The 12,373-nt window shown below is 42.4% G+C and overlaps 1 protein-coding gene across 1 annotated transcript; it reads left to right on the top strand.

Moving 5' to 3' along the window:
* The first annotated feature begins 689 nt into the window (after positions 1-689).
* On the top strand, positions 690-1,307 carry LOC143579069 (uncharacterized). Its single transcript, XM_077062477.1, has one exon. It carries the CDS (start codon positions 690-692, stop codon positions 1,305-1,307), a length of 618 nt encoding a protein of 205 aa, XP_076918592.1.
* Positions 1,308-12,373: the final 11,066 nt, after the last annotated feature.

Raw genomic sequence — 12,373 nt, forward strand, 5'->3', positions numbered from 1 at the left:
CAAGTTAAAGCCGATAATTGAGGTCCAAGCTATGTAAACGGGTCAATGGTTGAAATATGGGTCGAGTTAAAAAGGTATACGGGTTAAAGGATATGGATATTGAATTATAATATATTAATATATAATATTTGCATTTAAGCCCCTGAATATTGAAAGTGGAAACATAAATGGGTTAAAGTTTGGTTTTTGGTGGTTTTTTTTGCCAAGGTAAGAAAGTTATATTTATATATTATATAATTAATTAAATAATAATATAATAATAGTTAATATTTTTGATAAACGCGATATTTTTTTTACAAAATTAACCCGAACACGAAAGCGGGTCGGGTATTGGATAATAAAAATAAATTTGGAAAATCCGAGTTGTTACATGTTAGCAGAACCCTCACCAACACAGAAACGAGATATTCCATCATGGAAAAACTGGTCCTGGCACTGGTGTATGTATCAAGACGTCTCCGCAGATAATTTCACGGTTACACAATCAATGTGTTGACAAATTACAAAATCCAAAATGTACTCCGGAAGCCCGAATTGTCCGGACGATTGGTGAAGTGGGTCATCGAACTTGGAGAACACACTATCCAATACAGGCCCAGGCAGCGATCAAAGGACAAGTCCTGGAAGACTTCATCGCGGAAATACCTTCCGAAAAAGAAGAAGAATGCAGAGCGGAAGAGAAACTGACCATGCCTGTCGATGAAAACGAAGCATGGTTGTTGTTCACCGACGGTGCATTCAACGATGAAGGGTCAGGGGATGGATTGAAGCTAATCATCCCAAGCAAACAAGAATTCACATACGCCATCCGCTTAGATTTCAGAAGTACAAACAATGAGGCGGAGTTTGAAGCGTTCATGGCTGGGCTGCGAATAGCTAACAAATTTAGGGCACAACTCGTAGAAGCACATGTTAACTCAATGCTCATAGCCAGCCAAGTTAATTGGTCATACGAAGCCAAAGATGAGGTCATGGCATCGTACCTAGAAAAATCCGAACAGTTGATCCAAAATTTTAAGTCATGTAAAGTGAAACACATTAAACGAAGTGAGAACAAGTCAGCCGACGTGTTAAGTAAATTAGCAGCAACCAACTTCGAACACCTAGCGAAAGAGGTCATAGTAGAAACACTGGCGAAAGAGGTCCCGCCAAGACAAGTATGCATCACACAGAAAGCTGAAGAGTTGTGGATGACTCCCATTAAAGCATACCTAATAGAAGGCCTCTTACCAAAGGAAAAAAGTAGAAGCTCAAAATATAAGGCACAAAGCGCTGCAATACGAAATGAAAGAAGGAATCCTATATAGGAGATCATTCCTAGGGCCTAGTCTTCGTTGCGTAGATGCTGAGGATGCTGCTTACTTGATAAGAGAAATACATGAGGGGATATGCAGGTTGCATGAGGGACCATGAATGGTTGTAGCAAAGATCACCAACGCCGGCTATTACTGGACAGGCATGCATACGGACGCCGTAAAAGAATTAAGAAAGTGCGATCCATGTCAACGCCATGCGACAAACACCCTCAGACCCAAGAACGATCTGATCCCAGTCTCCGTTACGTGGACATTCCAAAAATGGGCCATCAACATAATGGTTCCATTCCCTAAAGCGCCCGGAAGAGTAAAAGTCTTAATAGTGGTAATCGATTATTTCACGAAGTGGATCGAAGCAAAACTGGTAGCCTCGATCAGCACCACCATTGTCAAGAAATTTATTTGGGAGTTCATAATATGTCGTTTTAGTCTACCACAAACGATATTCAACGATAATGGCACCCAGTTCGCAGACAAAACCCTTCAAGAATGGCTCGTGGAACTTCATGTGAAACAAGTATTCACATCAATGGCACATCCACAAAGTAATGGACAAGTAGAAAGAGCAAACCGCACCATTTTGGAAGGAGTAAAAGCAATATTGGGGCAGAAAAGGGCAGGCTGTGTAGATGAATAGCCACACGTCCTTTGGGCGTACAGAACGCTGAAGAGACGAAGTCAAGGCGAAACACCATTCAGCCTCACTTACGGAATAGAGGCAATGATACCGACGGACATAGGACTCCTCTCCGCCAGGGTACTCTTAGCCGAGAGAAAAAACGAGTCCGAATTACACTTGAATTTTGACCTGTTGGAAGAAATAACAGAGTTGGCGGCGATTAAAGAGAAAAAATTCAAACGCTACTAAAGAGGAAAAATACAAACGCTAACTCAAAAAGTACTACAATAGCAGGGTCAAAACAAGCATGTTTAAAATCGGTGCGAAAAAGAAGCATCAAACGCGGAACCACCAGGAAAGTTGGAACCAAAATGAAAAGGACCTTATGTGATCTCCCAGATATCGGAAAAAGTGGCGTATTCCCTAGAAAAATTAGATGGGTCGCCAATCCCAAGGACATGGAACGCAGCACAACTGTGGAAGTGTTATCTCTAAAACATAGAGATCATGTATTAAATGGGCCAAGGGTCGCTTTTGCTTTAAGATTAATGAAATCCTTTCCTATAATCTTTTCAAGCATATTCTTATGATGTTTGATAGCAAGCGCGTAACAGAAAAGCAAACATGAAAATATCAGACAAAATAAACTAAAAGGATTACTTATCATTATCAAAGCGGAACATAACAATCCGCACGCAAAAGACAGCAACGTACAAACTGGCACGCGGGACATCTAAGCCTGCAACCAAAAGTCTTACATAATATTAAAATACATCAAACGAAAAACCGGCAAAAGCGGAGCATCAGAGTCCGCAACCCTATCAGCACAACACACACTAAACTACGAGGTCACTCGTAGTCAACAGCCTCATCCTCTTCATGCGCTCCATCACCTTCTTCGTCATTACCACCAACACCGCTACTTCCACCATGACCAGAAGGAACACCTAGCCCTGTAAATGCAGCCTTAAGTTGAACGAACCTGTCGTGTCTCTCAGCTAGCTTTGCAACGGTCCCGACCATACTAAAGGTCAAGTTGTCATAATTCAACTGTTGATTGTGGTAACATTGTTCACAATCGACATCATGCAAAGGGAAGTTGGTAGGTGGGAGGCTATAAGCAGCGAGATCATGAGCCACTTGAAACCCGCCTTACGTCCAGACTCGCGAGCAGCGGCGAGTAGTTCCGCAACGCAGTCAGTAAGTCCGGGCCCATCCTTGACAAGGTCAACAATCTGGAAAGAAAGAAACGAAGAAGGGATGAAAAGGAAAGCCTATGATAAAATAGGGAAAAGTACTTTTAACATACCTCGCGGGCAAAGTTGGTTATCAGCCACTTCTGGTCCGCCTACAAGGTCTGAATGGCAAGGTCATTCATAAGGAGCTGATCCACTTGGCCATCCCTGACGGCTAGGAGAACCATATTCTCTTTACCCAAACCCTCCAACTGGCATCCTTAGAGGCAACAACCGCCTTCAAATCATCCAACTCGGCTCGTACACGAGCCAATTCTTCATCTTTACTTTGAATAACAACATCAAGGGCAGCTAAATAATGAGTAAGATCAGCAATGAGAGTGTCTTTATTTTTAACGACGGCCTCATGGTCTGCCGCCTGCTCTTGTAGCTTGGCAAGTAAATCTTTCGACACCTCAATCTCGGATTCCACCCTTTGAAACTTATCCCGAACACCCTGCAAACGATTGTTTTCAAGCTGACGATTCTTCCCAACGTTTCACGGCCTCACTAAGCGCGGCTTGAGCAGCAGCCAACTCTTGACAGGTTGTAGCCAAGTTCCATTCAGCAGTGCACCTCATGGCGGTGATTGTCAGCATCTTGAAGCAACTTCTCACGATCAGCGTTTAGAGAAACCCAGTCATTATTCATTACCACCCACTCACGAACAATCTCATGAGTAGTAGACAGAGAGCAAGTAGTCCCGCGGATGTAGTCATCATAAAGTTTACCCCGGGCACGACTCTGTTGATACTCAACCTCTACAGGTGAAAAGCAATGACCGAGGAAGTCTTGGAAAACACTGAGGTCTTGAAATATAATAAGGGGGTGACCCCCCAAAAAGGAACATAAAATCTCAATTCATCACAAGGAAGAGGTCCAACAAAAGGACGCTCGCCTCCACCATTATCATCATCACCATGCCCATCATTTCCGCCACCACAACCAAGCCCACTCCCACCGACACCAGCACTGTCGAGTACATGATCAACCCGCGCAACGAAGTATCCTCTAAGTTCGAACGCGAAGGAGAAGGCTGGCATCGACCTACAACTTTAAGGGTTTGAACAATTTTCTTGTCATTCTCCTCCAACCTTGCCTCCCTCAAGGGTGAAGAAGGTCAAGGAGACATGAGGGGAGGACGCTCTTCAATGACCAGAGGCGGGGAAGGCGATCGAACAACATTTTCTTTTAACTTGGGTCCACCAGACGGTCCAACAACGGTTTTCTTCAAAGAGCTTATGAAGGAACAAAATAAGAAAAAGAAATATAAACTAGTAAGAGAGACCAAGAGTCAAGCCTGCAGTCAACGCATATTTTTCCACGAGCTTCTCACTGAGTTTCACCTTCTTTCGGATGGGAGAAAGAAGACCCAAATTAAGAAAATTCAAAGAGACAGCAGGTTCCTCAACAGATTTCATAGACTCGGAAAAATAGGCTCAACATTCACAATACCAACCTGAGGAGATTCGGTTGTCACATGTTTAACAATTGGACTATCTTGACACTTCTTCTTCTGGCAAGGCTTCTTGCCAGGAGAACTGCTGAGATCAACAGACTCTTGAGACATGGGACCTGTCAAAATCAAAACATGCGAATCAGGAGAAGAATGCAGAGAGTCCATAGAGTCCTCACTACTTGAAAAGATCATCTGCACACCATCCGCGGCCATTGCAATTATAGGTCGAGGATTAAGGGTCGACTCACCAGCACCTTCAGCACCAACCAGCGGAAACACAAAATACTCCCGAGTTTCATCAAGAAAAGGGGTTTTACCCCCAGCAAATCCCGCCAAGTGTTTTCCAAAGAGTGAGTTAATAACACTACCCATTCCTAAAAGAAACAATAGAAAAATTAGAAAAGGCAAATACCGGGTGAAAAGTAAAAAATGCTCACATAAACCATCGTGGCCATAGATTAGAGTCTTGTGAGGCCGAGACCAGATCCTAGTAATCCCAGCAACGACAAGAGCATACTCTTAAATAAAACAAAGAGGAGTCTCCCGTACAGTAAGAGCTTTATTCCAAGATTGATCTTGGAAGTCACGCGGATGATGGTCATCAATGGGAATGGAAAGATCTCAGAAAGTCATTATCATGGAGACTCCACGGAGCCTCCCAAGCAAAAGTCACATCCTTATCACGATGGAGAAAACCATACCAACCACCCATGGTATACATATTGTAAAACACCATAAACTTGTCAACAGAAGGAGAAGGAGTGATATGCTGACTACGGCAGCAGAACTCAAAGTGGCGGAGACGCATCATACCCAGTGGATGAATCTGGGTAATATGCAACCCATAGTGAAACAGGACGTCACGAAGAAACGTGGTAATGAAAAGACGAAACTTTCCATGCCCAAAAAACTAGGAATACAAAGTAAGCTTGCCCAGAGGAGCATCTATGGCGGTGCTACCCCTAGACGGGAATTACGGCTCCCAAGCCGGAGAAATTTGATAAGATGAAACAATGTTCTCATATTCAGACTGACGCCATTTGATGACAACGTCTCGAATAGAAGACTCACCCCTCTTTTTCTTGTTTTTCTTCCATTGCTAGACTTCTGGCGGCCGACGAGGAAGCCATTAACATAAATAAATATGAGAAGAAATGTGAGAGAAATAAAGAAAGGAAAGCGGAAGATGGATAGAATCGCGAAAGGTCATCCTATTTATATTGAACCCCATAGGCGGTTAAAGTTGGAATGGAAGTCTCCAAATAAACCGACAGCCAATGAGAAAGTAACACATCACGCGGGAAGTTAACGCAGTCAGAGCAAGTGGGAGCGTGGGAAACATGTGCGCACAGTCGAAAAGACAGGTCTAACGCAAGCGCCGTCTGGTGTCAGGAGATCGGGATGTCAGTTAGAAGATCACTTACTTTTTCAGAAAAAATTTAATGCTACCTGTTTTGGATAAAAATCTGCTGAGGATAATGTATCCAAAAATGTTAATGTGAGGTCTAGTGCTACGATAACAATAACAATTATATGAACGAAATGGAGTGAACACAGTGATTTGTTGCGAGGAAAAACCTTTTGACCTTGTTCAGATCAAAAGAAAAAAACCCCGGGTGATGACAACTCGTCGATCACCGGTTTATTAATATCAAAAAATGGTTACAATGGGAGGAGTTGTTGATCAACGAATACAATGAATGCTATGTGTGTGTGTGATTACAGATAACTTAGCTGCTAAAGTATTTGTGAATGTGTGTCTAATGTTGATCACAACTCAGTATATAAAGAAAAGAAATAATAACTAACTAACAAATAGGTCCTATAAACCCGCTAGTCTTCCACTCTTCTCCATCGTGCCCTTTGACCACGTGCTCATAGAAGCTCAGTGACGAAATAAGTGGTAGACTAAGTCTAGGAGCCGTTGCTGTTATTAAACGTTAGTCTTCATACGAAAATCATCCATTAATAGCAATGTTGATTAAGGATCTTGGATCCAGACTTAGCTAGAGAGTTCTTTAGAAGGATAATTGATCCAAGCATGTCTTCGAGAATAACATATCATATCCTCAGTACTCAGCAATTGGTAACTCAACAAGAAGTCCTATTAATCCGCCACTTCTCCACTAGCTTAGTCTTCAGTCTTGAACACGCGCTGCAGATGCCTTGTAGCGAAATATATGGTAGACTAGGTCATAAAGTCGTTATACATGGCTAACACATCACCATTAAGAATGCAATCATTAGTAAATAAATAGCACTGAGGATCGTTGATCCTTCATAACCTGAAACATATCTTAAGGATAATCTATCCACAAGATAGTCAAGGATAATGGATCCTCAGCATAAAATTCATGCCCTAACAATTGCCCCCAAAATGGCGGGTGATTGTGTAACACAGCTGTCATTTTGAATTTCAAATCCCTGCAAATAAGAAGATGATTAGACGTGTGTCAGGCGGTTATTATTAATAAACATAATTATACGCCGCCTATATATGCGATGAACATGAGCCTCTTATAACCACACATCTAGCCGTCTTTCAGGCATCCTTTTTTCTCCTTTTTATTTTTCTTTTAATATGTCGACTGTTTCTGTATCCTCTTCTTCTTCTTCTTTCAATCGTACCGAGCCCGATGATCTCTACTCGCAAGGTATCCTTCAAGCCCCTTCCTTCGAGATCTGTAAGTTCACAGATCCGAAGATTGACGAAATCCGACCATATTTTCCGGCCAATACAGTTTTTCGACCCTTCGATTCTCTAGCCCGCAGTGATAGTATATCAAAAAACTGGGTTTGCTTTCCAGCCTAACCGTTTCTCATAGGCTTCAAGTATCCTTTTCCTGATTTCACCTAAAGATTCTTTACCCTGACGGGAATCAGCTACATCCAAACCATTCCGATGTTGTGGAGAGTGTTTTGGACAAAAATCTGTCAAGGATCACGTATCCAAATCTGTTAAGTGAGGTAAGGTGCAAACTCGGTAAAAGCAAGTGTATGATTGTAATATAGGTTGACACAATGATTTGGTCACGAGGGAAAAAGCCTTTAATCACGATAGTCTTACTTCGGTCAAAACTTATCGAGGCAATCGCTGGTAAAATAATTCCGGTCAAGGATTAACAAGATAATCTTTGGTCGGATTACTTTAGTCAGTGATCAACAAGGTAACCTTTGGTCGGTGAGTATATGATTATCTTGGTCTCCGGCACAAAAAAACCCCCGGACGGTGAAAACTATCACCGTCGTGTTTATTAATTAACAAAAAAGGTATTACAAGTGTTTGAGGAGATTATGATCGAATTTACAATGAAAGCTAGTGAATAGAGAGAGTGTTCAGTTCTGCTCTAGTGTGTGTGTGTAGATACATGTGTGTTTCAAGCTCGATCATATCTCGTATAAATAAGATAATAACAATAACAATATTCCCTATCTATTCGGAAGTCTTCCACTTGGCCGCTCCACGACCTTTGACCACGTGCCAATAGCCACCCGGTAGCGATATAAGCGGGAGAACGAGTCTTATAGCCGTTATTGATATTAACGCGTTCATCTTCACATTAGTTCGTCCATAATAAGCTACATTGAAGTAGGATCCTGGATCCATGCTCCAGCTAAAGGTTGTCTTGTGAGGATAATTGATGCAAGTTCGTCTTACAGTTGATATACATGTCTAACACATCACCATACTAAATGCAATCATTAGTAAACAAACAATACCGAGGATCGTCGATCCTTTATATCCTGATGTATATTTCAAGGATAAACTATCCATAAGACAGTCAAGGATAAAGGATCCTCAATATAAAAATCATGGCCTAATAATTGCCCCCAAAATGGCGGGTGACAGTGGAGCACAGCCGTCATTTTGAAATTCAAAATCAGTGTGAAAACTGTATGATGGGACGGTTTTGCCAGAAATTTTACCATTTAGCCCCCAAGGTTAATTATAACTGTCTATATATGCCACCCTATATCTTTGATTATAAACACCTTCATCCGACGCATCAGGTATTCTTCTAACCTTTGAATCTTATTTTCTTTAATCATGTCCGCCGCTTCTTCTTCTTCTCCGGCCCCTTCTAAACCTTCTGAACAGTCATCCGGCGGTTCCGCACTAGTCAAGATGAAGCCTCAAGGTCTGCTTTCTAACCCATCTTCTGAGATTTGTAAGCTCACGGATCCCGAGGTCGACAGTTTTCATACATTATTTCCTCCAGAAAACCTGTTCCGACCCTACGAATCCAATATTAGATGCGATATTTACTCCAAGGTTTGGGTCTGCTTTCCGGCAACTCTCTTTCTTATCGGCTATAAATACCCCTTTCCTCCTTTCACCCAAAGTTTTTTCGATTCTACCGGCATATCTTATATACAAGCCATGCCGATGATCTGGAGAGTTCTCAGCACCATCGAAAGAATCATCAAGGAGGAAAAAGTCGATTTTGGCCTACCGGAGTTGTCGTATCTGTATACCTGTAACATCCCGAAATTTCAAGATAATATTAATTATATTACTTAATAATAGAGGGAAAGTTTACTCGGGTTATCAGGAAATAAATAAAAGAATAGGAGTTGGTATGGGTCGGGCTAGTGTCGGGTAATGGATGTGGGTTATGGACTTGGATTAATAGAAATGGGTTAAATGAGAATGGGCCTTAGGTCCATGGGATCTCAGGGATATAAATACCCTAACACCCCAAAATATCTTCATTCTATCTTTATCCAAGCACACTCCACACACACATACACACACACCAAGCACACCCAAAACCGCCGCCGGCCGGGCCGAGAAAGAAGGAAGGATCGAGCGAGGTCCGGGTAAGAGAGAAAGATTAGTGGTGATACCAAGATAAACGAGATCTAAACAAGCTCTAAAGGTATGATTCTTGATCTTGGAAGTTTAAAGATCCGAGCTTTTAGTGTATAAACGACCAAAAATGGTCGGGAAGTGTAGTGGGTGGTATTGAACCTTAACAAGGGTGTTAAAATCGCCCAAAATGTTGATCAGAAACCGAAACAGCGGACATCTGGGCAACTTCGCCTTCATCTGGGCAACTTCGCCTTCATCTGGGCAACTTCGCCTTCAAGCGATGAACTTCGCCTGCAAGCTAAGTTCGCCTGATGAACTTCGCCTGCAAGCTAAGTTCGCCTGATGACAAGTTCGCCTGAGGTTTAAGTTCGCCTGATGACAAGTTCGCCTGAGGTTTAAGTTCGCCTGATGATAAGTTCGCCTGAGGTTTAACTTCGCCTAAAGCTAAGTTCGCCTGAGGTTTAACTTCGCCTAAAGCTAAGTTCGCCTGAGGTTTAACTTCGCCTAAAGCTAAGTTCGCCTGAGGTTTAACTTCGCCTGAAGCCAAGTTCGCCCGAGGGTTAACTTCGCCTAAAGCCAAGTTTGATTAGAAAATAAATTATAAAGCGATAAGTTAAAGTAAGCTAATACTAGGCCACCAGATTAGATCAGACGAGTATTGATACGTGTAACTTGTACAGTCAGCCGAGCTCAGATAAAGAAGGGATCTACAGCTATCAGAAGAAAGAAGCAGAGTTCAGGTGAGTTTCTAGCCCCATTCCTTGTTATGTTTTCGGGGCTGTGTGCATACTCGATGTGTTGTTAATACATTTATCCTAAGTGATAAGTGTATGTCATATGTGATATGTGCGATAGATATGAATGATTGTTTGTCGGTACGCGAACGATCTTCGGATATTGCGCGTACTGTCAGGTTAAAAATAAAGGCACGAATATTATATATCGAAGATGTATGAATATTTCAAATGAATACTTGTCGGGGCGTGAACGATCTTCGGATATTGCATGTAACGACAAGGGGTATGGTTGTTAAATGAATGAGGTAAGGAATGCCAAGAGTGTTCTTATGTTATAATGTAAGTATGTGTATATAGGTACACGAATGGCATGTGAGTTCTACGTTCGACATAGTTAGTTAGGATGGCAAATCCCTCTAGCTTCTGTCGGGCATAGACTCGGCTGGTGATGGCGTAGTTAAGGACTGCGAGCCTTATACGTGAAGTAGATGATATATGTAAACGTAGATAAGGACTGCGAACCTTATACGTAATGTAGATAGGCGTCAGCATAGGAAAGGACTGTGAACCTTATACGTGCTGTATTTGTAGCATAGGGGAGGACTGCGAACCTCGTACGTGCTATGAATTAGGTTGCAGCATAGAAAGGACTGTGAACCTTATACGTGTTGTATTTGTAGCATAGGGGAGGACTGCGAACCTCGTACGTGCTATGAATTAGGTTGCAACATAGGGAAGGACTGTGAACCTTGTACGTGTTGTGGATGTACTATGGTATAGGGAAGGACCTCGATCCTTGTACGTACCATAAATGGTGAACATAGGTAAGGACTGCGAACCTTGTACGTGTTCACGACCTTGAGTACAGGTATAGACGGTGAACTATGAACGTACTCTCGGTAGACTGAGGTTAGTGATTGTAGATATGTATGTATGTATGGTAGCAAGTATGTATGTAGAACAGAAGGATAACTAGTGAAGTATGGATATGTATCTACAGATATGTATGTATGTGTATGTATTGTATGGCGTTCGATTAACTAGAACTCACTCAGCGTAGCTGACTTTTAGTATGCACGCAGGTGAGCTGATTATAGGGTTAGCATGAGGATGACATACGGCATGGATTGAACGGCTGGCATCTGAAGAAAGAAGTAAAGATGTTTTAAATATAAAGTTTTGTGTTATGGTATCAAATAAAAGATTTAATGTTTTGTAACAAATGACTGATGTTTTATATTCCGCGAAAAGTTTTAATAAACTCTGATTTGAAGGACTGTGTTTATGAGTAAATCCGACGCTAAAGTAGGGCTACCGGGTTCGGGGCCTTACAAGTTGGTATCAGAGCATAAGTTCGAGAGATTTAAGCATCCTACCTGCTTAGACTCGAACAGAGAATGGGATTTAAGTAAGAAAGGAAAGAAGATGCCAGTTCAAGAATGCCATGTGTCGCTCAAGCAAGATCAGTAAAGGTAAAGTGCATGATTAAATGATATATGTTAAGGAGAAAGGAAAGATATGTGAACGACAGGGATAGGAATAATTGATTGTTTGATTTCACTAACTGCTTAAGTAGAACCAGCACAAATAGAATCATAAAGGGAAGTGTATAGGACACGGAAAGCAACGTGATCAGCTAGTCACAGCTGGCCACTGTTATTACCTGTTAGCCTTGCTATCCTTGTACTAAATAGTTCCTTGAGTGATGATGTTTGTGTTGTCCCTTTAAGAATACTGATGGCTGGAGCTGGAGAAGTTGTGGGAACTGGGGGTCGCACTGGACGTCGTGGCAGGCCTCGTCTTGTCCGGCAACCCTCGGTAGAAGAAGCTTCCCACACCGAAGATGAAGGGAGCACCGCTGGAGGAGACCAGAACAACAACGAAGAAGTTCAACTTAGCCCTGCAGTTCAAGCAGCCATTGTTCAAGCCGTAGTTGCTGCTGTGAAGAACCTGAATCCCGAAGGATCTGCTGGAAGCCGTGAACGAACTGCTGAAGGGGCGGGTGGTGATGGTAGGAAGGATGGGGAAGGAGAAAGAGGGGCCTCGAGTGAGGATAAGTCTGTGAAAGTCGATGACAGGAGAAGAGGCCAAGGTGGGTGCAACTATAAGTCCTTCAAAGGATGCGACCCGCCAAAGCTGACTGGTTTGGGAGACGCAATCGCTACTCTCCAATGGATAGCCACAATGGACAAGG

The sequence above is a fragment of the Bidens hawaiensis genome, unplaced genomic scaffold (assembly GCF_021521415.1).
Source record: "Bidens hawaiensis isolate Kalapana, Puna unplaced genomic scaffold, B.hawaiensis_p1.1 tig00029599_1, whole genome shotgun sequence".
NCBI classification, from domain to species: domain Eukaryota; kingdom Viridiplantae; phylum Streptophyta; class Magnoliopsida; order Asterales; family Asteraceae; genus Bidens; species Bidens hawaiensis.

Bases quoted from the DNA above. Each gene is read 5' to 3' on its own strand.
- LOC143579069 (XM_077062477.1), top strand. From the start codon at position 690: ATGCCTGTCGATGAAAACGAAGCATGGTTGTTGTTCACCGACGGTGCA.